The 26,910-nt window shown below is 45.2% G+C and overlaps 1 protein-coding gene and 1 pseudogene across 3 annotated transcripts in view; one reads left to right on the top strand and one right to left on the bottom strand.

Annotated features, from left to right (window-relative positions):
• Positions 1–9,502: 9,502 nt before the first annotated feature.
• On the top strand, positions 9,503–9,751 carry LOC102276050 (COMM domain-containing protein 6 pseudogene; annotated as a pseudogene).
• An 11,311-nt stretch (positions 9,752–21,062) lies between these two features.
• Positions 21,063–26,910, bottom strand: part of CFAP161 (cilia and flagella associated protein 161) — a 51,591-nt gene continuing 45,743 nt past the window's right edge. For all 3 annotated transcript variants that reach the window (XM_070358159.1, XM_014476382.2, XM_005889743.2), the window contains 2 exons: positions 22,040–22,113; positions 21,063–21,635 (listed from right to left, as the gene is read on the bottom strand). In XM_070358159.1, coding sequence (XP_070214260.1) covers positions 21,380–21,635; positions 22,040–22,113 — 330 coding nt within the window. In that variant the 3' untranslated portion in view covers positions 21,063–21,379. The remainder of the gene's footprint in view (positions 21,636–22,039; positions 22,114–26,910) is intronic.

Raw genomic sequence — 26,910 nt, 5'->3', positions numbered from 1 at the left:
ATTTATTTATTTATGGCTGTGCTGGGTCTTCACTGCTGCGCTGAGCTTTCTCTAGTTGCAATGAGCAAGGGCTACTCTCTAGTTGCGGTGCTCAGGCTTTTCACTGCAGTGGCTTCTCTTATTGTACAGCATGGACTCTAGGGCATGCAGGCTTCAGTAGTTACAGCTCACAGATTCTAGAGCAAGTGCTCAGTAGCTGTGGCGCTCGGGCTTAGTTACCCTGTGGCACATGGGATCTTCCTGGAGCAGGGATCGAACCCATGTCCCCTGCATTGGCAGGCAGAGTCTCAACCACTGGACCACCAGGGAAGTCCCTCTATGTATTGTTTTAAGCTACTCATTTTGTGGCAATTTGTTACCCCAGCAATAGGACACTGACACATTTGAATTTGTGTGTATTTTGTTTGTTTCTTCAATGATGAAAGCTTGGCCTGGAGTACAAAGAGCAAAGTCTGGAGGATACAGAGCACAAAATTTATACCATAAACCCACAGATTTGGGAAAAACACTTGATGATATAAGAGAGGCTATTTTCTTATTTGAAAGAAGATAAAAGTCTGCCCAACTGAAGGGAAAATGAGTTTCAAAGAACACATGGCTGCAGAGGAACTCCTCACTTCTGCCCCTTTGTGGTTGGCACCAAGACACTTAGATAGTACATATTAGGGATAAGACATAACACAGAGACCTGGGTCCCACTTTCTGCCTGAAATGCTAGGAGAAAAGAGCCTCATTTGAGTGTCCTGAGCCAACTCGGATTGGAAATGTTCACGTGGGATGGTTAGACCAAGATCCTGGAACAGTCCCCTGAGTTCCCATGGGAGGATAGAGGTAGGGTGGGAGAGAGGAGCTGAAAGTTCCCTGAAGAGGTGAACTTGGAAGAGATGCCCAGAATACCTGAAGGCCCCAGCTGACCCAGGAGCCCCGGGCGGCTGGATGTGGACAAAGCAGGGGGACCTTTGTGGTGAGAGAATAAGATCCCTGGATGGCCAACATGGAGGGGATGGAACCTCTCAGACAAAGGAGAAGCTGGCAGCTTCCTCTACAGAGAATGCCTCAAAGAGGGGACCACAGGCTCTGTACACGTTCCCCAGTGCCACCATCTCACATAATAACCAGGCAGGGAGACCCTCAACTGGCTGAGCAGGAACCCAGAGGAGACCTGACTAAAATCGGGAGTAAACCAGGAATGATTAAATTTACTTTGGATTAGCAAAATCCATTTTCCATCTTCAGGATTTGCCTGGTGGTCCAGTGTCGAAGACTCCACACTCCCAATGCCAGGGGCCTGGGTTCAATCCCTGGTTGGGGAACTAGATCCCACATGCCACAGCTAAAAGTCCCAAGTGCTGCAACTAAGACCCAGTGCAGTCAGGTAAATAAATATTTTTAAAAACCCACTGTCCAGAAAAATGGGGGTTAAAGAGTTAAGTTCAATAACAGAGAAATATGGAAAATTGCATTTTTTTCTGAAAATAGATTATTATTGATAGTATATCAATAAACATAAGTATATAAACATAAACAGAGATTATCTCTGGCTAGTGAGAGAGATTATAAATGCTTTTCATTTCTTTTTCTCTGCATTTCCTACTTTTCCAAAAGGAACACATTTATATATGTACAGATGTTAGAGCTGAACAATAAAGAAGGCAGAGTGCTGAAGAAGTGATGCTTTCAAACTACGGTGCTGGAGAAGACTCTTGAGAGTCCCTTGGAAGGCAAGGAGATCAAAACAGTCAATCCTAAAGGAAACCAAACCTGAATATTCTTTGGAAGGACTGATGCTGAAGCTCCAATGCTTTGGCCACCTGATGTGAACAGCGGACTCATTGGAAAAGACCCTGATGCTGGGAAAGATTGAAGGCAAGAGGAGAAGGGGATGACAGAGGAGGAGATGGTTGGATGGCATCATCGATTCACTGGACATGAACTTGGGCAAACTCTGGGAGATGGTGATGGACAGGGAGGCCTGGTGTGCTGCAGTCCATGGGGTCACAAAGAGTCAGACATGACTCAGCGACTGAACAACGACAGTCCTCTCTGAAGACACCCCTAACCCAAGTGAATGGAGATGGGGTCAGATGACACAGTCTCAATTATAAACACAGAATATAAGAGAATATGAGGTTTCCCAGGTATCTCAGTGGTAAAGAACACTCCTGCCAATGCAGGAGACACACTCAGTCCTTAACTCAGCAAGATACCCTGGAGGAAGAAAAGAGCAGCCCATTCCAGCATTCCTGCCTGGGAATTCCCATGGACAGAGGAGACTGGTGGGCTACAGTCCATGGGGTCACAAAGAGTCGGGCACGACTTAGTAACTAAACTACCACATAGCTGATTCACTTTGCAGTATAGCAGAAACTAATACAACACTGTGAAGCAACTACATTCCAATAAAATTAAAAAAAAAAAAAAAAGCCTGGTTACCTCCTCCAAACTAGACAAGAAGGTAGGGAAGGAACTAACAAGTTGTCCACAGATTCTAGAGGCCACCCTCTGGCTGGCTGGCTGACCATGAGCTTCAGCCAGGCTGTGTGCTGCAGCTCAGGGAGCAAGAAGGACAGAAATAGCAGCACCAGCCCAGGCAGGGATGCAGGAAGCATCAGGGGACCCAGTGGGGCACAGAGATGACTTAGGAACCAGAACAAACTCGAAAATCTCATGGTAATCCCTGGGGTGTCCTGTCTTTGCTCTCCCTGGAGGTGATGGATAGGTAATAACCCCACTATTTGGAAGGTCATGTGAGTTCAGTCTTGCAGTGGAGAGATTACTCAGTGGTCCAGCTGAGGAGACCTGGGAGAGGCTCAGCAGGGATGCTGAAATAGACACTGACCGAGTCCTAAGCCAGGGAGACAAAGGACCACTGTCTGAATCCCACCTCTCCAGGGGGAACTAGATGTGCCTGGATAGATGCCAACTCAACAGAGGCCCAGGGTCTACGCAAGGCCAGGCATCCTCTCCAAGGCAGTCTGAAGTACAGGGAGGCAGCACCAAAGGCCAGAGCTTATTCTCAAGGGAAGTCCAAGAGCCAAGTTGTGAAGCCTAGATCCAGTCCAGTGTCCACAAGGCAGAGTGGGAGGACACTGGGGAGCTGAGGACGCAGAGTGGGGGAGGACTGGACTGGCTTAAGGGTCTGGAGCATGCTCAAGGAGGGACAGGAACCCCAGTGATGAGAACACACAGTGGTCCCCAACCTTTTGGGCACTAGGGATGGATTTTGTGGAAGATAGTTCTTCCACAGACTGAAAATGCCAGGGATGGTTTGGGGCTGATTCAAGCACATTATATATTTTTAATTAATTAATTTTTTATTGGAGGATAACTGCTTTACAATACTGTGTTGGTTTCTGCCATCCATCAACATGAATCAGCCATAGGTATATATAGGTCCCCTCCTTCCTGAACCTCCTTCCCACCTCCCTCCCCATCCCACCCCTCTAAGTTGTCACAGAGCACCGGTTTGAGCGCCCTGTGTCATATAGCAACTTCCCACTGGCTGTCTATTTTATATGTGGTAGTGTACAGGTTTCTCTGCTGCTCTCTCCATCCATCCCTCCCTCTCCTTTCCCCCGTCAACCTGTGTCCACAAATTTGTTCTCTATGTCTGTGTCTTCACTGCTATGAAGACAGCAGTCTTCAGTACCATCTTTCTGGATTCCATATATATGCATTAACAAACAAGATTTGTATTTCTGGCTTACTTCACTCTGGATAATAGGCTCTAGCTTCATCTACCTTATTCGAACTGAGTCAAATGCATTCCTTTTTATGGCTGAGTAATATTCCATTGCATGTATGTACCACAGATTCCTTATTCAGTCATCTGTCAATGGACATCTAGGTTGCTTCCATGTCCTGGCTGTTGTAAATAGTGCTACGTGAATATTGGGGTACATGGACCACATTACATTTGTTGTGCACTTTATTTCTAATATAATGCCGCCGCTGATCTGACAGGAGATACCCACCAGTCCATGACCTGGAGGTTGAGGACCCCTGCTGTAGACTAGACTTCATGGAGGAGATGGCATTAAGTTTGATCTTGAAGGCAGTCTCACTCCCAGGCCACTTCACACCTCCTTCCCCTGACACTGGCCCCAGAGTCAGGAGAAACATCAGGGAGCCGTCAGCCTCCCTGCCGGCCTGGAGCTCTCTTGGTGGTTGTCTCTGAGTCTGTGCTGTCTGTGGGGGACACAGCAGCTGTTCCTCTAGGGCCATGGGTCCCCTTTCCTCTTCCTTCTGCTGTTCTAGTCTCTGATCCTCCCTAACCCCTGTCCTCCAAACCTTAATCAGCTGCTGTCCTTGTTCTCTGCAGGATTCCATTTGCAGTTAAGCAACTGGGGCTTCCCAGGTGGCACTAGTGGTAAGAACATACCTGCCAATGCAGGAGACACAAGAGATGTGGGTTCAATCTCTGGGTCAGGAAGATCCTCTGGAAGGGGGCATGGCAACCCACTCCAGCATTCTTGCAGGGAAAATCCCATGGACAGAGGAGCCTGGTGTGCTACAGTCCTTGAGACTGCACAGAGTTGGACACGTCTGAGCACGCACAAAATACAATAAGGACAATGGGCTCAGGAGGGAGCCTCAGGAAATTCCAACATTTAAGGGATCAGCACTGGAAGAGACATGCAACATCAAGGCAGAGAAGAAACTAAAGAGAGAAATGAAAATTAAGAAAGTTCCAATACAGAAGCCAAGGGGAAGGGAGGGTCCGTTTTGTATTTTGTTTAGTCGTCGTTGGCTTTGGGACAAAAGAAATAAACTTCAGGAACCTCTGGCAAATCAAGTTGGCCTCCCGTCTTTCTTGGAGAAGAGACTAGCTTTTAGCATCCCCTGGAACGAAACAGCTGTCATTTCCAGGGTGCTAAGGAGGGGGATTGGGGCGGGAGGAGGGGTGGGGAGAGCAGATGGATATAACTAAACTGAGGATCTGGTCAGAGTTTCAACCAATTTCCCAAACCTAGTGCTAATTCGTGCAGCCCACAGTCCATTTCCCATAAATTGAAATCCCTGTGTATTTGAACGGAAATATAATCCACGTGTTCATGATTCATTTGCACTTTATGTAACCAAATGTTGGGCTGTCGCTGTTTGATGTCCAAGACACCATCTGAAGAATCTTTGCAGCCAGAAGTCATGAGTTGCCAGAGAAATGAAAAGGAGACAAGCCTTGGCCAGCCACATCCCTAATCGTAAAGCAGTCAGCAGGGAATGAAGAGGTACAGTGTGAAGGGGGCGCATCCGATATGTACTTATAGATCAGATATATGTTCCGTGCCTCAAGATGCAAGCATCTGATGCTAAACAAGCCACATCAACAAACAGGCAGCGCCCGCAGAGATGCTGTCGGTGATGTAACTGTTTTGGTTCCTGCTGAACATTTTAGATGATTTCCAACTCTGATATTATAAAGCTAAAACAAAAATCTTGTGTATCCGTTTTTGTCCACACCTCTTATTATTGCCTGATGATAAGTTTCCAGATATAGAATTACTGGATCACAGGAAAGACACACAGTGTTAAATTGTATTTCAGGAAAATTGCAAAGTTACTCTTTTATACCGGGCTTCCCAGGTGGCGCTAGTGGTAAAGAACCCACCTGCCAATGCAGGAGACATAAGAGACACGGGTTTGATCCCTAGGTCGGGAAGATCCACTGGAGGAGGGCATGGCAACACATTCCATTATTCTTAACCTGGAGAATCCCAGGGACAGGGAAGCCTGGAAGGCTATGGTCCATGGGGTCACAGAGAGTTGGACACCACTGAAGCAACTTAGCGCATATGTATGCACCCTTTTACACACAATGGATGAACTTGTCTTTCTAACCATGCTTTTTTAAGCTCTGTGCATTATCAAAGAAATAATGACATATTAGAAAGTTATTAAACGTTGTGTTTCAAAGACTATTTTACATGGCATGCAAAGCTATTAATTATATAAATACAAAATTGCATAACTGAATAATAACTATATACAAGTATAAACTCAATTTTGTTTAAATTATTCCATAGTGTGATGTATATTCTATCACACAGAACAAAGTTTCAGTATATGAAAAGGTGCTCAACACCACTAATCATGAGACAAATGCAAATCAAAACCACAATAGTATGTCATCTCACACCTGTTAGAATGGCTGGTACCAAAAAGATAAGAAGCAGCAGGTGTTGGTGAGGATATGGAGAGAAGGGAGCCCTTGTGCACTATGTGTGGGAATGGAAGTTGGTGCAGCCAGCGTGGAAAACAGTATGGAGGTTCCTCAAGAAATCAAAAATAGAACTACCACATGATCCAACAATTCCACTTCTGATATTTACCCAAAGAAAACAGAAACACTAGTTTGAAAAGATATATACACCCCTATGTTCACTGCAGTATTTTTCACAATAGTCAAGACATGGCAACCAGTTAGGTGTCCATCAATGGATGAATGAATAAAGACAAAAAACTTTATATATATATATACATACATACATACATACATATATAACACATATATATTTTGTTTATTTAGGGGCTTCCCTGGTGGCTCAGATGGTAAAGAATCAGCCTGCGGTGCAGGAGACCTCGGTTCCATCCCTGGGTTGGAAAGATCCCCTGGTGAAGGGAACTGCTACCCACTCAAGTATTCTTGCCTGGAAAATTCCATGGATAGAGGAGCCTGTTGGGCTATAATCCATGGTGTCGTGAAGAGTTGGACTCGAATGAGCAACTTTCACCCATTCACTTATTGCTATGTACACACACACAGTAGAATATTATTTACCCATAAAAAGAATGAAATCTTGCTATTTGTGACAACATGGATGGTCCTTGAGAGCAGGATGCTAAGTGAAAGAAGTCAGACAGAGAAAAATAGAGTATGATTTCTCTTATGTGTGGAACCTGAAAAAACAACACAAAAGAACCCCCAAGCTCATAGATACAGACAACAGATTAGTGGTTGCTGGAGGTTGGCAGCCAGGGTGGGGTGGTGGAAGGGGCGTGAGCAAAATGAGTGAAGGGAGTTAAGAGATATAAACTTCCAGTTATAAATAAGTTATGCGTATGAGGTGCTTAGTCGTGTCCGACACCTTTTGATTTCATGGATGGTAGCCTGCCAGGTTCCTCTGTCCATGGAATTTCCCAGGCAAAAATACTGGAGTGGGTTGCCATTTCCTTCTCCAGGGGATTTTCCCAACCGAGGGATCAAACTCGTGTCTCCTGCATTGGCAGGCAGATTCTTTACCTCTGAGCCACCAGGGAAGCCCAAGGTTAATAATACTGCCTTGCATATTTGAAAGTTACTAAGAATAGATTTTAAAAATTCTCAACACAAGAAAAACAATTCTGTAACTATGCCTGATGATGAATGTTAACTAGACTTAGTGTGGTGATCATATCACAATATATCCAAATACTGAATCACTGTGTACACCTGAAATTAATGTTGTATGTCAGCTGTAATTCAATAAAAAAATTTTTTTCTTAAAGAATATCAGCTTCAGCTGCAATAACAAAATCAATCCTCAACTCTCAGCACTTTAATCCCAACAGAAGTTTATTTCTCATCAGCACAAAATCTGATGCAACCCAGGCCACTCTCCAAGGCAGCCCTTTCCAGGTGGTGACTCAGGAACCCAGGCTGTCTCCTTCCTGTGTCTCCACCATCTCAACACTAGTTGAATTCAGAGTTCCAGAACAGAGGACAAGAGAGCATAGAGACTTGGGCTTTTCAAGGCCTCAGGCCAGACCTGACACATGTAATTTTCATTCATGATCAACTGTCTAGAACTTTTCCTCTGACCATGCCCAACTGGTGGGCAGCTAGAAAGAGCACAAGGATGTTCAGTGAGCACTCAATGTCTCAGCTACAGTCTGGTCACCAAATATTCCTTTTCTCCCTTCTTGCAGAAAGAAAACACTTCCAGGACCCATCGCCCCATCAATTTATAGCCCCCAGCTCAAAAGATCAGAATCTCCAGCAGACACATGGGTCCTTGTATCAAGTCAGAAGCAGCTGCTCTCGGTTCTGAGAAGCATCTTTCTAGAGCAGGCGTCGGCAAACTTCTTCAGGGCCAGAAAGTAACTATGTTAGGCTTGCGGGCCATGAGGTCTCTGCTACAGCTATTCAACCCTGCCATTGTAATACAAAAACAGTCACTGACACTCTGTAAATGAACGGGCATGGCAGAGAATGAGACGGTTGGAATGGCATCCCCGACTCAATGGACATGAGTTTGAGAAACTGCGGGAGATAATGAAGGACAGGAAAGGCTGGTGTGCTGCAGTCCATGGGGTCATGAAGAGTTGGACACAACTGAGTGGCTGAACAACAACAACTGCTCTCAGAGGGCACTGCAATTATTTACTGCTTGTCAAGGACACCTTTTAGAAAGTTCTCCATTTTCCATTGCCTCCTTGGCCACCTGTGCAGTAGATGTTGGAAAGCCTATGTCCCTTGGGGGCTGCTTTCCTCAGCCTTTTTGATGCCTGTGCATGGTTGGAGTTTCAGGGTTCTTAGAGGGTTAAAAGTCTCAAATAATCACAGGCTTTCTAAGGCCAGGGTTCTTTTTTTTTTTTTTTTTTGGCAGTCTGACTCTCAGACCACTCAGTAGTCACTTTCCAGTTCCATCTTCCAGGAACCACACCCACTGTTCTTTCAAGACTTGGTTCCTAGAGCTGCTGTATTTGTTTATTTCATGTTCCCAAGCCTCTTTCACGCATTACAACAGTGGCTGCCTTCAGGCCACCTACAGCCACAAGCATGAAGTTCCTACCCTTCCTCTGTTTGCTCTGAGACGTAAAAATCAGAGGGAAATTTTAATTATAGGTGTCAGGCCCACACCTTTCATTTGATTTTTGCCCTGCTTCCAACTGGACACGGCACTGGGTACCACACCCTGAATCTGAATTTGCCTTTGGCCACTCTGAAGTCTTTCTCAATCCCATTTCTGACGCTATCATCTCAAGGCGGTTCATTTTTCCAACTTTCATTTCTGGCCTTTCTCCATTCCCTGTTATTACTCTTGGAAATGAGTCGATTCTTTTCTCTGTGCATCTTTTCCTTGTAACACCTTGTTAAACATAGCCAGCAACAACTAATGCAATTACCACCATTCTGATTTTCCAACCACTTTCCCCAGAGCTACAAGTTCATTAAGAACCAAATGTGCCTTCCAGGTGATCACAGGAGACTAATCATAAATATTTCACCACTGCATAAGAGGGGCTGAGTGTTCCTCCAGCCCCATTTCCTTACTGCCATTTACCTAACCGATACATCGATACACACTGCAGGTTTTTGTTACAGCAGCATTTTACTTTTACTGTCAACTTCTAAATTAGCCCGAATAAGCTAGGGTGTATTATGGGCATCCCCTAATTCAGTGGTTTAACACTTGCTTGCTCACATAAAGTCACAGATAAATCTGGCTGCATTCTGTGGTGTATACAATATACATTAAGGTTTCCACCCAAGTGGGTAATGGAAGCCCCACTGGACCCTGCTATGGAGGGGTCCAGCGAGCCACAGCTAGATGCTAAGGCCACAGTCACCAGCCGGCCCAGAGATTTTCAGTGGAAGCTGGGGATGGCTGTGAGCTCAGACAGTTGCAGATTACTTAAGTGTCCTTATGTTTCAAAGTGGCAGATCATTGAGGTCAAGTAAAGAACAAGTTTTTCTGAAATGACAATTCCACATTTTCCGAATTTCTACAGACTGTTCAAGGAAGTTGCTGTAATTATTGAAACTATGTGAAAACTGATTACTTGGTTGGTGAATTGCTACCATCGTTCTAAAATCATGGACTTCATGGGACTTCCCTGGTGGTTCAGTTAGGACTTCTCCTTTCAATGCAGGAGGTGTGGGTTTGATCCCTGGTCAGGGAGCTAGGACCCTACATGCCTTGTGGCCAAAAAAGAAACAAAGCATAAAACAGAAGCAATATTGTAAAAAAATCAATAAAGACTTTAAAAATGGTCCACATCCAAAAAAAATTGTTTTTTAATTAAAAAAACTACCACTAACTAAAAAAAAAAAAATGGACTTCACTTTCTGCAACAAAAACGGCCTAAGGATCAAATGATAAGTACTGAATGAAAATTACACCTTGGGTTTTCCGTTTTTTAAATAATAATAAAAAAGAATCAAGCAGGAAAAAATATAAAAATAAGATATATGTTAAGGAAACACACCAAAAATTAGGGAAACATTTTCTTTTCCTCAGTCATCCGCATTGAGTATTTATTACTTTGTAATCAGAATATGGACTTCCCATGTGACTCAGAGTTAAAGGATCTGCCTGCCAATGCAGGAGACACAGGTTTGATCCCTGGATTGGGAAGACCCTTGGAGAAGGAAATGGCAACCTATTCCAGTATCCTCGCCTAGCAAATCCCATGGATAGAGGAGCCTGGTGGGGTACAGTCCATGGGGTCACAGAGAGTCAGACACAACTGAGCAACTAAACAACAACAATCAGAAGAAGATTACGAATACTTAAATCATCAGGTTATTCAGCTACTTGGGAGATACACTTCTTAACAGTCCAGCTGACTTGATCCTTTGAAAACTGCATTCTCTATATGGGCCTTTCAAGAATCTCTTTCAAGATGATACACTATCCCTGAAATTATCACAATATTGTTAATCAGCTATATTCCAAAACAAAATAAAAAGTTAAAAAAAAAAAGATTATAGAAAGAAACAACCCACCAGTTAAAAGACCAAAATATATACTTAAGTTTACCTTTACTCTTCATGGCACAAGGGATGAAGAACTGTGTCTTGGTGTTGAATGGTGGGCCTTTTATGCCTGTATATGTTTGTTCAGTGTAAAACACTCCATGAACCAAGTTCAAGGACATTAGAGCAAAAGGGCTATTTGTGGCAGCATGTTTTCAGATGGATTCTGAAAAACAGGAAAGAATAATTTCATACAGCTTTGTCATTGACCTGTTTTATTTTTCTAATGTTGTATAGACGAATTCTTTAGTTATCTACTTTTGCTAGCCTTATCCTATATGTTCTGGATATACTCCATAAATTAATGAGCATTATAATTTTGTTAATCATACAAATATCTGTCTTATTTGGTTTTGAAAACCACATCCAGATAACCAAGTAAAAATAAAGTGATTTAAATAAAAGAAAAAAAAAATGATGCTCTGGTGTATAGGCCCTTCCTTCTCCTGGGATGGCCTTTCCTATGAGAAGTCTTTATGTTTTTATTATTATTCTTTTTATTGGAGATAATTGCTTTACAATGTTGTGTTAGCTCCTGTTATACAACAATGAATCAGCTATATGAGTACATATATCCCCTCCCTCCTAAGCCTCCCTCCCAACCCCCATCCCACCCCTCTAGGTCATCACAGAGCACCGAGCTGAGCTCCCTGTATTACACAGCAGCTTCCCTGTATTATATTATACTAGCTATCTATTTTACACATGGCCCTGCATATATGTCACTGTGACACTCTCAGTTCATCCCACCCTCCCCTTTCCCTGGTTCATCTGTACCTATTTTTCTAGATTCCATATAGATGGGTTAGTATATAATACTTGTTTTATGAGAAGTGTTTCTAATCTCCAAAGCATCCTGGAGTCTGTTCTCCCAATAGTCCTATGTATTTAATGGTCACATTGGGATATGGTAGTAATACTTTAAATTTGCCTGCATGCTAAGTCACTTCAGTCATGTCCAACTCTCTGCAACCCCATGGACTGTAGTCCACCAGGCTCCTCTGTCCATGGGATTCTCCAGGCAAGGATACTGGAGTGGGTTTGGGGGCCCTCCTTCGGGGCTCTTCCTAACCCTGGGATCAAATCTGCATCTCTTACATCTACCTGCATTGGTAGACAGGTTCTTTACCACGAGCACCTCCAGGGAAGACCATCTGCTGTGCTAGGGGGAGAGCAAAGGGACTACCTCTGCCTAGAAGGCCAAGGGAAGCTGTCATGACCACTAAACATAGGTGGCTGCACTGGGACAGGTCTGTGTGCCTAGAATTTGCTGGGACTCGAAGAATCCATGACTGATCCTGTGAACTAGAAGCCAATCACATCAGAGAAAGAACGTGGGCATCTTAGTCCTGTCCAGAAAAGGTGTCTTGGAAGAGTAAACAGACCTCAGCAGGACAGACTCAGAAACATGGGGGATTCCCAGGGACTGAGAGCATTTGCCTTCCATGGAAAACTCTAGAAAAGATCCCAGGAGTGGGAGATATGCCCGGAGATAACATCCTCAAGATAGATGCTCACTGGGACTTCCCTAGCGGTCCAGGGTTAAAACTCCACCCTTTCACCGCAGTGGGCATGGGTTCCATCCCTGGAACTAAGATTCCAGGTGCTTCTTGGTGTGGTCAGAAAAAAAAAAAAAAAGAAAGAAAAAAGAAAAACACTCATCATGGCCACTGGCCAAGATGGGAGAACAAAGAAGCTGGGTCTCTTAGCACTTACTATCAGGAAAGAAGTTTTCTCATGTTCTGATCTCTTTTTCTCCCCCCATGCTCTTACTCCAAAAGGGTCAGAAAGTGCAGCGGGTAAGATGGGAGAGAAGACCTAGCGAGGGACCTCCTGCCAGCAAGGGGCCAAGCTGGGAGAAGAAGGCGGGCTCAATTTTCCATCAAGTCCAGAATTTGATTATTATCTGTGAAAAATGACTTTTTAACTGCTAACTGGAGTCCATATTTAAGTGTTCAGCAACACAAAGTAGCTAAAGGACACTTTAGAACTGAAGAGACTCGAGTATTCATCCAGGGGACAGGGAGGAAATACTTAGTCCCCTAGAACAGGAAGAAGGGCCCGCCCTTGAGAGACAGGATGAAGTCCCTTTATGATCCCATCCCTTCTCTGTTCAGGATTCAGTTTAGTTCAGTCGCTCAGTTGTGTCCGACTCTTTTCGACCCCATGAATTGCAGCATGCCAGGCCTCCCTGTCCATCACCAACTCCTGGAGTTCACTCAAACTCTTGTCCGTCAAGTTGGTAATGCCATCCAGCCATCTCATCCTCTGTTGTCCCCTTCTCCTCCTGCCCCCAATCCCTCCCAGCATCAGAGTCTTTTCCAATGAGTCAACTCTTCGCATGAGGTGGCCAAAGTACTGGAGTTTCAGCTTTAGCATCATTCCTTCCAAAGAAATCCCAGGGCTGATCTCCTTCAGAATGGACTGGTTGGATCTCCTTGCAGTCCAAGGGACTCTCAAGAGTCTTCTCCAACACCACAGTTCAAAAGCATCAATTCTTCAGCCCTCAGCTTTCTTTACAGTCCAACTCTCACGTCCATACATGACTACTGGAAAAACCATAGCCTTGACTAGACGGACCTTTGTTGGCAAAGTAATGTCTCTGCTTTTGAATATGCTATCTAGGTTGGTCATAACTTTCCTTCCAAGGAGTAAGTGTCTTTTAATTTCATGGCTGCAATCACCATCTGCAGTGATTTTGGAGCTCCCAAAAATAAAGTCTGACACTGTTTCCACTGTTTCCCCATCTATTTCCCATGAAGTGATGGGACCAGGGCCATGATCTTCATTTTCTGAAAGTTGAGCTTTAAGCCAACTTTTTCACGCTCCTCTTTCACTTTCATCAAGAGGCTTTTTAGTTCCTCTTCACTTTTTGCCATAAGGGTGGTGTCATCTGCATATCTGAGGTGATTGATATTTCTCCCGGCAATCTTGATTCCAGCTTGTGCTTCTTCCAGCCCAGCGTTTCTCATGATGTGCTCTGCATATAAGTTAAATAAGCAGGGTGACAATATACAGCCTTGACGTACTCCTTTTCCTATTTGGAACCAGTCTGTTGTTCCATGTCCAGTTCTAACTGTAGCTTCCTGACCTGCATACAATCAACTCACTGGCAAAGACCTTGATGCTTCGAAAGATTGAAGGCAGAAGGAGAAGAGGGCGGCAGAGGATGACATGGTTAGATAGCATCACCAAGTCAATGGATATGAACTTGGGCCGACTTTGGGAGATAGTGAGGGACAAGGGAGGCCTGCTGTGCTGCAGTCCATGGGGTCGCAAAGAAGCGGACATGACTTAGCGACTGAATAATAAACAACAAGTAAAACCGAGGATAGGTGGATACAAACAGAAAGGTGAGAGTCAGAGAGATGACAGAGAGAGGGAGAGGGAAGGGGATGACAAGAGAGAGAGGGGAGAAGCAGGGAGGGAGGAGATGGGCAGCTCACAGTGACAGCGGCAGAGAGAATGAGAAAGAAAAAGAGGTGGGGGACTCTTCCTTGGTGGTCCGGTGGTTAAGACTTGTCCTTTCAACGCAGGGAGTGTGGGTTCAAACCCTGGTCAGGGAGCTGAGATCCCACATGCCTCACGACCAAAAAAACCAAAACATAAAACAGAAGCAATACTGTAACAAATTCTATAAAGACTTTTAAAATGGTCCACATTAAAAAAAAAAAAAAAAAACTTAGAAAAAGAGAGGAGAGGAAAGAGGAACCACTGCTACGTCAATGCCCAGCTAGCCTCATCCTTGACCTTCCTTCTGCCCTAGTGGCAGGGACCATCTGCGTCCTGCCCACCCCCTTGGTGGCTTCCCACTGACAGCACTGAAGCCCCTGCACCTGCAGCTTGCTCCCAGCCCACTCCCTGCTGCAGGCAGAAAAGTCAGGAAGCTGATGGCCTCGGGGCAGCCCTCAACAATGGCCGAGGGGAGGTGAAAAAGAAATCTCCCCCTGTGCTCACCTCCCACAGAGGAGATGAGGCTGCCTTTCTGGCTCCTCTGTGGAAGGTGTTTCAGGTGCCCCAAGGACACCTGCTTAATAAAGCACTTTCTATTGACTTCCTTGTTTCCCATCATCTCAAAGAGATTCCCATCAAATAAACTACCTGCACTCACATCTTTCTCTCAAGGTCTATTTCCTGGAGCACTGAGAAAGCCATTCTTCTTCCCACACCCATCCCAGGAGTAGAAGCCTGTTTGTTTTGTCTTTGCCTCCCCAGGATGGCGGAGACAGTTTCTAACATATCTGCCCTCTCCTCCCCTCTCTTCTATTGACTGACCAGAGTACTGTCCCTTCTGGGGAAAAGGGGAAGAATGCAGATCCCCGAATTCTCCCATCATCTGGCCAGCCCCCAGAGACCCCAGGGGTCCCACCAGCCCCAGGCAGGCCAGGCAGCGTCCCAGAGAGGCTCACACGTCGCCCCTGGCACCTTGGTCTAGGGCAGCGCCGCTTCCTGCCCGTCTGTTGGGAGCACTCACAGGAGACGTGAGCAGATGTCTGGCAGATGTTCAGCCTTGTTCGCACCAGCCAACAATAACAGAGCTGAGAGACGACGCTGCAGGGGGAGGAAGGGAGGCAGCTCTGGCCCCACAGCTGGGGACACGGCCATGGAGAGACACTGTCTCCCCTTCCTCTGGGGGAGGAGATGGGGTGGGGAGTGGGGGTCTGTGTGTGACCTGGCTGCAGTGAATTAAGAGTTTGGAGACCTTGGTATCAGTGTTCGGGGCAGAATCCTGGGTAGATCAGCCTATTGCACTCAGTGCCCCCGACAGAACCCCCAAACCAATGACAGGCAGCCTGGCTGCTCTGGGAGGCCTGGAGAAGATGCAGGAATTCTGATCTATCAGACGGCATGTTTGCCCAGCATGGCCCACAGTCCCCTCCTATACAGACTGGGATATCTGTAGGGCTCTCTCTACTGAGACTGGACACATCCCCCATCCTGCTCAGCACAGGGCTCCAGAGAGACTTGACGCATCCCCAGAGCTGGTACTCAAGATGAAGCCCACATACTACCCCTCCAGGCTTGCAAAATGCAGCTGGGGGCTGAACCCCCAAGTATGCCAAGGCAGACTGAGGTGCCCAGGAAACTGAGCACTGCCCTCTGCTGAGAAAAGTCCCCTGTAGTGCCATCACGCCTCATGACAGCTCCCAGTCTTTTCCACACCCCGCCACTGCTTCCTGCTGCCAGGACTGAACAGCTCTGGAGCGGCGAGCTCCGCCTTACGTTCACCCTCTCCCTCATTCAATCGTGCCCTGCAGCCTTGGTCCTCCTGGCCCCCTTCAGAGGACACCTTTAAAGCAGCTCTGAATGCAGAACTGGAAGGCAGAGGGAATGCCAATTTGTGTGCAATACTGGGCAGCTCTAGAGGAGGAAATGGCAACCTACTCCAGTATTCTTGCCTGGGAAATACCATGGGCAGAGGAGCCTGATGGGCTACAGTTCAGGGGGTCACAAAGAGCCAGACATAATCTAGTGACTGATGACTGAGCACGCACACCAGGCAATTCAGTTTACCTCTCCAAGTTTTCACCCATTTACCTGTCAACTGGGGAGAAGTGAGGGGGGAAGATCTTAGTAGCATGAACACTGAGGATACAGAGATGAAAATTACGTATGCATACGTGCAGTTTCTGTATTTGAAGAGTTCACAGTCATGTGGAGGAGACAAATATTTAAAAATGAGGATGCAGCAATGACAGGCAGCACACAAAGAGCACAGAGATGCAGGAGAGGCACAAGTCACCATGATAATTGATATGATGACTGACATGGTGCTGGATGGGACACTGGATGCTCAGGATATACAATCACACAGCAAGCCTATGAGATGGGGGACATTTTAGTCATTCTTTCACCTATGAGTGAATGGAGCCTCAAAGAAGTACAGAGACTTCCAAGGTCACACACCTAGGAAGTGACCAATGCATGCATGTGTGCTCAGTCGTGGCTGACTCTTTGTGACCGCATGGACTGTAGCCCGCCAAGCTCCTCTGTCCATGGGATTCCCCAGGCAAGAACACTGGAGTGGACTGCCATTTCCTTTTCCAGAGGATCTTTCTTGCCCAGTTGTTGACCCTGTGTCTCCGGCACCGGCAGGCAGATTCTTCATCACTGAGCCACCTGGGAAGTCTGAAGTGACTAGTCTCCTCACTAAGTTCTCTGACCCCAGCGCGAGTCTTATAACTTATTATCCTCCTGCCATTCATAAGAATACATTATGTCAATTCATTTAATCTTATAAACAAGTCTGAGAGGAAGTCAGGAGTCCAGCAGAGAACACTGAGGCTTGGCAAGGAGGAAGACCAGAGAGAAGCATAAAGGGCTTTGAATGACTGGACATCACACTGCTGTCACTCAGGGAAGCTTCAGACCCCAGGGTCCCAGGCCTGGGTGCTTAGCACAGTTTCCTGGGGAGAAGTCCAGATTTCAGACAGAATGTCTATATACAGTCCCAGAGGGGCCATATTCAAACCTGGACGTCCCCTGGCACAACCCCTTGGAATGCTGTTTTTTAAAAGAAGACTTTACATTCACCTAGTATTCCGTTTCTTTTACAAGGGAAAAAAATGAACTGATACCCTAACTGCAGTGCTTTTATGGTTTTTCCCCTCTTTAAATCTACATTTTTGAAAACTGGAAACTCCCTTATATTTTGAAATTAAGCTCAACTGCTGAGCCAGGGCAGCTGACTTGTTAGTGTTTTTAACACTGACATCTTGTGGCCGCTTTGGAAAACTGCAAGACTAAATATGCAGGTGAGACCGATCCCTTTCTCTGTCTCTTTCTCTGTCTCTCTTTTCTTCCTTCCTTCCTTTCTTTCTCTTCCTTCCTTTTAATTGAAATATAGTTGATGTGCAATATTATGTTAGTTTCAGGTATACTATATCACAATTTAACATTTGTAGGCATTATGTAATGATCACCACCTGTCCCTATACAAAGTTATTACAATATTCTTGACCTTAATGCTGTACATGACATCCTTGTGGCTTGTTTATTTCATAACAGGAGGTTTGTACCTTTTACTCCCCAAAACCTATTTCACCCAGTTCCTTATTCCCCTCCCATTCTGGCAACCACCCATTTTTCTCTGTATCTATGAATCTGTTTTCATTTTGTTTTTTAGATTCTACATGTAAGTGGATCTGAGGTTATTGATATTTCTCCCGGCAATCTTGATTCCAGCTTGTGTTTCTTCCAGTCCAGCGTCTCTCATGATGTACTCTGCATATAAGTTAAATAAAGAGGGTGACAATATACAGCCTCGACGAACTCCTTTTCCTATTTGCAACCAGTCTGTTGTTCCATGTCCAGTTCTAACTGTTGCTTCCTGACCTGCATACAAATTTCTCAAGAGGCAGATCAGGTGGTCTGGTATTCCCATCTCTTTCAGAATTTTCCACAGTTTATTGTGATCCACACAGTCAAAGGCTTTGGCATAGTCAATAAAGCAGAAATAGATGTTTTTCTGGAACTCTCTTGCTTTTTTCCATGATCCAGCAGATGTTGGCAATTTGATCTCTGGTTCCTCTGCCTTTTCTAAAACCAGCTTGAACATCAAGAAGTTCACGGTTCACATATTTCTGAAGCCTGGCTTGGAGAATTTTGAGCATTACTTTACTAGCATGTGAGATGCGTGCAATTGTGCGGTAGTTTGAGCATTCTTTGGCATTGCCTTTCTTTGGGATTGGAATGAAAACTGACCTTTTCCAGTCCTGTGGCCACTGCTGAGTTTTCCAAATTTGCTGGCATATTGAGTGCAGCACTTTCACAGCATCATCTTTCAGGATTTGGAATAGCTCAACTGGAATTCCATCACCTCCACTAGCTTTGTTCATAGTGATGCTTTCTAAGGCCCACTTGACTTCACATTCCAGGATGTCTGGCTCTAGGTCAGTGATCACACCATCGTGATTATCTGGGTCGTGAAGATATTTTTTGTACAGTTCTTCTGTGTATTCTTGACATCTCTTCTTAATATCTTCTGCTTCTGTTAGGTCCATACCATTTCTGTCCTTTATCGAGCTCATCTTTGCATGAAATGTTCCTTTGGTATCTCTGATTTTCTTGAAGAGATCCCTAGTCTTTCCCATTCTGTTGTTTTAGAAGGCTGAGCACTGAAGAATTGATGCTTTTGAACTGTGGTGTTGGAGAAGACTCTTGAGAGTCCCTTGGACTGCAAGGAGATCCAACCAGTCCATTCTGAAGGAGATCAGCCCTGGGATTTCTTTGGAAGGAATGATGCTAAAGCTGAAACTCCAGTACTTTGGCCACCTCATTCAAAGAGTTGACTCATTGGAAAAGACTCTGATGCTGGGAGGGATTGGGGGCAAGAGGAGAAGGGGACGACAGAGGATGAGATGGCTGGATGGCATCACTGACTCAATGGACGTGAGTCTGAGTGAACTCCGGGAGTTGGTGATGGACAGGGAGGCCTGGCGTGCTGTGATTCATGGGGTTGCAAAGAGTTGGACACGACTGAGCGACTGATCTGATCTGATCTGATCTGTAAGTGGATCATACTGCATTTGTCTTTGTCTGACTGATTTCACTTAGCATAAGGCCATCTAGATCCATCCAGGAGATTTCAGCATCTGTATGAATCTTACCCCAGTTACTTCCATTCTCCAAAGGACTTAACTGATGGTGAGACTAATCAGCTTTGGTCCCTGTAGGCTCTGACACTCTAATTCTATCACTGCTTTTCTTCAGGAGAAGACAAAAAAAAAAAGGCATCTCATTATCTTCATTGGAACTTACTTTGAAATGTTTATTGAAGGCTTAAATTATTTCTCATATAATTTCCAGTTAACGCCTTTTGCCTTGTTTTTCTAATGGCATGATTGTGGTTTCCTCTTTCACTTATAAGAGTTCTTTACATTTTTTTTTTTTTGCCATGCGGCGGGTGGGGATCTTAATTCCCCAACCAGGGATTGAACCCACAATCTCTGCACTGGAAGCACAGAGTCTTCCACTGCACTCAAGCATTTGTTGTGCACTTTATTGCTATTACATCAGCTCCACCTCAGATCCTCAGGCATTAGATCCTGGAAGTTGGGGATCCCTGCTCCAACCCATCCCCTTCTCTCCACCTTCCCTGACACTGCCTCAGTTCAGAGCCTCATCTCTCCCCAGGGACCCCTTCACTCCCTGCTGCTTCCTTAATAATCTTTCTAAAGCAAAACGCTGGCCATTACCTTCCAAATAAAATTCAAATAACTTGATACATGCAGCCACGAATGACAGACAAATGATTAAACAACCTGCAGTTTTTTCTGCACATCACTGGGCACCAACCAAACAAAACACACTCCAGCACTCGGGTCGGTGCTCCAGGCTCCCTGCTGGGTCAGACATTCACTCTGAACTTCTGGGCGAGGGCCAGGCATCATTCATTACTAAAGTTCTACAGGTGAATTCAGTGCACAGCCAAGGGCAGAAACACCTCCTGCTGCTGCTGCTCAGTCGCTTCAGTCTTGTCCGACTCTATGCGACCCCATAGACGGCAGCCCACCAGGCTCTGCCGTCCCTGGGATTCTCCAGGCAAGAGTACTGGAGTGGGGTGCCATCGCCACATCTCCTATTGTATTGCAATAGACAGGGTAATGCCTGACTCCTGGAAAACAGTCAAGCCCTTTGGCTTGAAGCTGCATTTATTTAAAATGCATTTATATAACCTGTGACTTACTTTCTGCCTCTGGGCACACAGTCGTCACTCGGTATCCTTGAGGACTGGTTCCAGGGCCCCCACGGACACCAAAATCCTAGGACAGTCAAGTTCCTTAAGCCAGATTCCCTATATGCGGGTTCTGCATCCACAGGTTCAACCACCCGCGTATCATAAACATAGTATCAATGCTACACGTTGGGCGGTTGGTTGAATTTGCGGATGCGAAACTGCAGATAGTGAGGGCTGACGGGATTTTTAGGCTAACCAGCCATAACTCTCATCTTAACCTCCTGTGTCGGGCATCTCTTCAACCCATTATAATACCTTACACATTACAGGTACTCGGTACTCCACAAAGAATGAATAGTAGATGGACAAACACATAGAAAGATACATATTTATTTTGTCTGATGACGTGAATGCCACAACTAATGTGCTGGTTTCAAAGACAATGCAGAAATAAGGAGATTCTGCAATATGAAAATCACTACAAAATAAAGGACTGGTCAGAGGTCTTGATTCCCCCATGCTAAAAGAAGACACAGAAATACAAGAGGGAAATGTTTAATGTAATGCCACAGTAGTCCACAGCTACCCATTTTTTATTTCTTACTACACTGTGCAGGGCTAGGATAAAGAGAGTGGAGCCAGAAATTCAGTAAAGTTCTGATAACTTTATTGCAAAGACATAGCTTTAAAAAGTAACACAGCCCTCGTAGAAGCTGCTGCTACAGAGGATCTAAATATAGGAAGCTGAGTCTTCAGAATTTGCTCATCAACAAAGGAATGTCATCCGGTAACCTTCAAATGCAATTTCTGAGCTATTGCCCAGGGCAATTTTTTTCCTGTGTCCTAGACCTCCACTGTTAATTCAATAGTCTGAATAGAGTCTTTGTTTAATACAATGTTCGGAGAGCTCTTTGCCTTTCTTAAGAATAGCCTGAGGCATACAAGGTTGATTTCCCACACAGCTACATTGGAAGTGTGCACTGAGGCACACAGCCACGTGCATCGGGTGTGCTTCTGGCCCCTGGGTCCGAAACCTGCTCTCTCTCTTGCTCCAGGGCTCGGGTGTCCTCTGCCGGAGGCTTGGGCAGGTCCAACATGGTGGACAAGTCCTTCCTGGGAGCCCCAGTCACCAACATCCAGTGGTTCTTTGGCTTTTCAACTCTGTGTGAATCCAGATAGGTGTGAGCAGCGACCTCTGCTTCCTGTCCAAAATAGGTTCTGGGGCAGGAAAGAATTAACACAGATTGGAAATGGAATTACAACCCTCAGTAAGCTGTTAAATTCATCTCAAAACACCCAGTTCAGCAGAGTGCTACATAAAGCCCTTGCAGGAAAGAAGTTTCTCTAAAACAGGACGTGTTTGCCAGCAAGACTCACCAGATATGGGCAAGGACAAGGTGTATAGGACCCCATGATAGCTAAAAATCCTCTGTGGGGAAGGACTTGCATAATAGAAGGGGTTCTAAGGGAAGTTTTCACACCATCAAAGTTCTAGGTGGTAATATTTTTTCGTCATCCAAGGACTTGTGTGCATGGCCATCTTCTTTAAATTGACTTCCTTGCCTATATTCACAGCCTCCACCCTCCAGCATGACATTTTGCTGTACCCTGCTATACAGTACCTTAGGAAAAGATGCCGGTGGGCCACCAGCCCGCGATTCGTGTGGCAGTGAGTGATAAGAATCTTGGTGTTTGCCTTTAAAGATAAAGAAAGTGTGTTACTTGAATTATGAATCAAGGCTTTCAGTTTCCTAAAGGCAAGACTTTGGAAATATTGTGTATATATATGTAATATATATATAATACATTTATATAAAGTATTTATATATGCTAATGCTAAGTCGCTTCAGTCGTGTCCGACTCTGTGTGACCCCATAGATGGCAGCCCACCAGGCTTCCCCGTCCCTGGGACTCTCCAGGCAAGAACACTGAAGTGGGTTGCCATTTCCTTCTCCAATGCATGAAAGTGAAAAGTGAAAGTGAAGTCGCTCAGTCGTGTCCGACTCTTAGCGATCCCATGGACTACAGCCCACCAGGCTCCTCCGTCCATGGGATTTTCCAGTTAAGAGTACTGGAGTGGGGTGCCATTGCCTTCTCTGATCTATATATAGTGTATATGAAAATCACTACCAAATAATGGAATAAATAATATAAACAATGGAATAAGTAAAATAACATGAAGATTACAAGTAGTTATTTATATATTATATACATATATAATACTGTATACTATATATAGTATATATGCTATATATATATATATATATATATATATATAGCAATGGCACCCCACTCCAGTACTCTTGCCTGGAAAATCCCATGGACGGAGGAGCCTGGTAGGCTCCAGTCCATGGGGTCACTAAGAGTCGGGCATGACTGAGCGACTTCACTTTCACTTTTCACTTTCATGCATTGGAGAAGGAAACGGCAACCCACTTCAGTGTTCTTGCCTGGAGAGTCCCAGGGACGGGGGAGCCTGGTGGGCTGCTGTCTATGGGGTCGCACAGAGTCAGACACGACTGAATCGAGTTAGCAGCAGCAGCAGCATATAGTAGTTATATGCCAGTGCACATGCTAAGTCCCTTCAGTCATATCCGACTCTTTGTGACACTATGGACTGTAGCCCTCTGTCCATGCGATTCTCCAGGCAAGAATACTGGAGTGGGCTGCCCTCCTTTCCAAGGTGTCTTCCTGGCCCAGGGATCAAACCTGCGTTTCCTGTGTGTCCTGCATTTAAGGCGGATACATTACCACTGAGCCATCAAGGAAGCCCAGTAGTCTTATAGATATATATATCAACTGATAGTCTTCATATTATTTTTGTACTTTTCTTACTTTTCATAAATGAACATATATTGTTTTTAATATATAAACAATAAACAAAAAGATATATTATTTCAATAAAAGACATATAATTTCAAAATCATATATATATATATATATATATATATATATATATATATATTAGTAGGTAGAATAGGAAAAAGGAGTCCAGAATGGCAGTGGCTAAAAGACAGAGGGAAAAGCCCACAAAAATAGAACAAAGGAAGGTCCGAGGACCGGAGTGAGGACCTCAGGTAAAACAAACAGCCCTCCTGGCTAGCTCAATTTACATAGGGCAGGCCTGGTGGAGGAGAAAAAAACATATAAAAAGAGGAGCCAGACATGACAGGGGGACTTTTCTCTTCAAGTCTTTTGGATCAACCCACCCTCACACCTCAAGGATGTACTTCCCTTTGCTTTCTAAATAAAACTGAGCTGTAACACGGAGCTGTAACACTGGTCTGTCTGTCGCTTCAAATTTTTGCTGCAGCGAGACAGAACCAAGGGAATTACACACTCCCCCGACATAGATGGTGCCGTGACTTGGATTTAACCTGGCTCAAACAATTTCAGCTTGACCCCCATGAGGCAGAAGCTAAGCACAGCAGAAGCCCAACTCGACAAAAGCTCCTGCGTTGGAAGCTGAGCGTGAAGAAAACCCAGTGCAGGGAAGTGACAAGAAGCCCAACATGCTGGAAACCAGGACAGCAAAAACAAACTCAGCAGAAAGCTCAAGCGGCTCAGTCTCAGATTCCAGGAGACCTTCGGTTGGGGTAGGAAGTCCTCGCCCCTATGGCTGGAAGGACATTTGGCTAACAAAATCTTAATTCCTTTACAATCTCTCATTTCTTGTTTCCTCAACCTCCCCCCCACCCCCCCTGAACAGGTGAGTGGCAGTGGGTGCCCCAGGGTGTCCCAAAGGGTCTACTATATGCTGTGCCTTAGTAGCTGTTGCCCAAGTGGGTGGGGGTTCTTCTGTCCTTAATCTTCTTTGTGCCAAGGATCAGGCCAATGAAAATTGTGAGCACAGGTCAGGTGTTTAGCAGATTTTCTGGCAGGTTATGAAGGGGTTTCCTCGGCACATTTTTCCCACTGCTTTTCCCTCCCATCCTTCAGCTTCTCTCTCCATCTATGCCACTGCTTACAAAGTATTGGGCAGGTCATCATCTTTCCATTTCTGAAAGTTGTGTTTGAAACCATTTACCTAAGATTGGGACTCAAACCCATGTGGCAGGGACTCTGTGCTATGCTTAGTCACTCTGTTATATCCGACTGGGACTTGAGTCTGACCAAAATCCATGGTGCCTGGTTTTATGACCTAATGAAGCTCAGGCTCTTGATGTCTCATTGCAAAAAATTCAGTGAGAGACACAGTGATAGGTAAGAGGTGGATTTGTGTGGATTTAGAGAGAAGCACACTCCACAGGGTGTGGCCCATTGCAGAGTGCAAGTGCAGAGGCCATGGAATGTGGCGTGGCTAGTTTTCTCAAGCTGGGTGATTTCATATGCTAATGAGTGGGGCGATCATCCCAACAGTTGTGGAAACACCCACTCCTCCGTCTTTTGACAGTGCCTTGGAACTGTCCTGGCACCTCTGGGTGTGTCATTTAGCTTACAGACTGAGGATCAAGGTTTAGTTGAATTTGACTTGTCATCTTTGATCCATTTTATTTTAATCGGTTTATGTTATGCCCTTGGCTATGTCATTTTTTCAAAAGTTGTACCCTACCCCCTTCCTTCCTGTTTCATGTTCTTTTCCTGAGTCCCGTCCAGGCCCACAATGTTGCCTCTACAATCTTCTGGAGGGACAACCATAAAACAGCTGGCCTTTGGGAGAGGAATGCTGTATCATATCCAATCTCTCTAGATATTGAGGCCTTCATCTTCCATGTTTCCTACAACATGCCCAACAACATGCAATTCAGGTTCTAAACTTTTTGGCAGAGAGGGGATATAATGCTAAGGCACAGATGGTCAAGACAAAGGTCACTTACCTGGGAGTTCAGATTACACACAAGTCCAGGAGGCTGTCCTCTGATTGAATACAAGGAATCCTTCAGTTGCCCTCCCCTACGACTCAAAAACAACTGCAAGTTTTCCTGGGGCTAATTGAGTATTATAGAATCTGGATTCCCAACTATGGTCTAATTGCCCAGCCCTTATACGAAATCTTGAAGGGACGGGATGATTCAATCCCACTGATGTAGGGAACTCCTTAAAAGAAGGCAGAGGCTACACTAAAACAAGCCTTAACTCAAGCACCTGCCTTGAGGTTGCCAGACCCAGAAAAAGCATTCCAATTTTATGTCCACAAAAATGAAGGAATAGCCTTGGGAGTGTTAACTCAAAGGTTGGGACCTCAGCCCTAGCCTATAGCTTACTCATCGAAGAGGCTCAACCCAACCACCTGAGGCTGGCCTCCCTGCCTTTGAAAGTTTGCAGCTATTGCAATCCTGATAGAAGATACTTTAAAACTCTCTTATGGGGGCAAATTAACTATTTTTACCAGTCACCAAGTGAAACAACTCCTAAATGGGAGAGGCCATTTATGGATGCCTGATCAAAGAATCCTCAGATATCAAGTAATGCTGATGGAAAATCCAGGCCTGACTATATCCCCTTGTGAGGTTCTTAACCCGGCCACCCTCCTGCCTGCCCCCGAGGGCTATCTCCCCTTTCAGTCTGGCCTAGAAACCTTGGACCACTGGACAAAACCCCAAGAGGGATTGTCAGAAGATCCACTGACCAATCCTGAGGAAATCTGGTACACTGATGGAAGCAGCTTTGTCTTGGATGGAAAAAGAAGAGCAGGATATGCAGGTAAGTCTCCATTTTTGAGACCACAGAGGCTAAACCTTTGCCACCAGGTACTTCAGCACAATTAGCTGAGCTCATAGCCCTGACTCGAGCTTTAGAGCTAGGAAAAGGAAAAAGAGTAGCCATTTACACTGACTCCAAGTATGCCTTTCTGGTGCTACATGCACATGCTGCTATTTGGAAAGAAAGAGGCCACTTGACCACCCGAGGATCCCCTATCAAATATGGTGATCAAATCCTTAGGCTCTTAGAGGCAGTTCATCTGCCCACTGAATTTTCAGTCTCCCATTTTAAAGCACACCAAAAAGGGAGGACGGAAGTGGCATGAGGGAACCAAGCAGTGGATCAGGCTTGACCTAATAGGGGTTGCCACCTTAGTTCCTCAGACTAATTTGCCAGAAACTCCTTCATATACTGAAGGTGAGACTCTTAAAGCTAAGAGTGAGGGCTTTCAAGATCATATGGGGTGGTGGTTCCAAAAGGAGGGACTCCTTTTTCTCCCTGGGAACTGCCAATGGAAGTTGGTTAACTCCTTACATGCCATCACTCATTTAAGGGAGAAGACCCTCCAAAGATTACTAGAAAGGTTCTTCAGAGGAACAGGCCTCCAAATGAACATAAGGCAAGTAGTTTCCTCTTTTCCCACTTGCCAATTAAACAACTCCCAAGGAGCTCAAAGACCCCAGCTGGCCCAGTCCGTCCAATGACAAGGGACCTACTCAGGAGAGAGCTGACTGATGGACTTCACCCAGATGCCAGTTTCTCAAAGGTATAAATACCTATTAGTCATGATATATACATTCACAGGATGGATTGAAGGCTTTCCCACCCGGACTGAGAAGGCTGATGACGT

This window comes from Bos mutus, chromosome 21, assembly GCF_027580195.1.
Source record: "Bos mutus isolate GX-2022 chromosome 21, NWIPB_WYAK_1.1, whole genome shotgun sequence".
Lineage (NCBI taxonomy): Eukaryota > Metazoa > Chordata > Mammalia > Artiodactyla > Bovidae > Bos > Bos mutus.
Note: the sequence above shows the minus strand (reverse complement) of the source record. Positions and strands in the feature narration are given on the sequence as shown.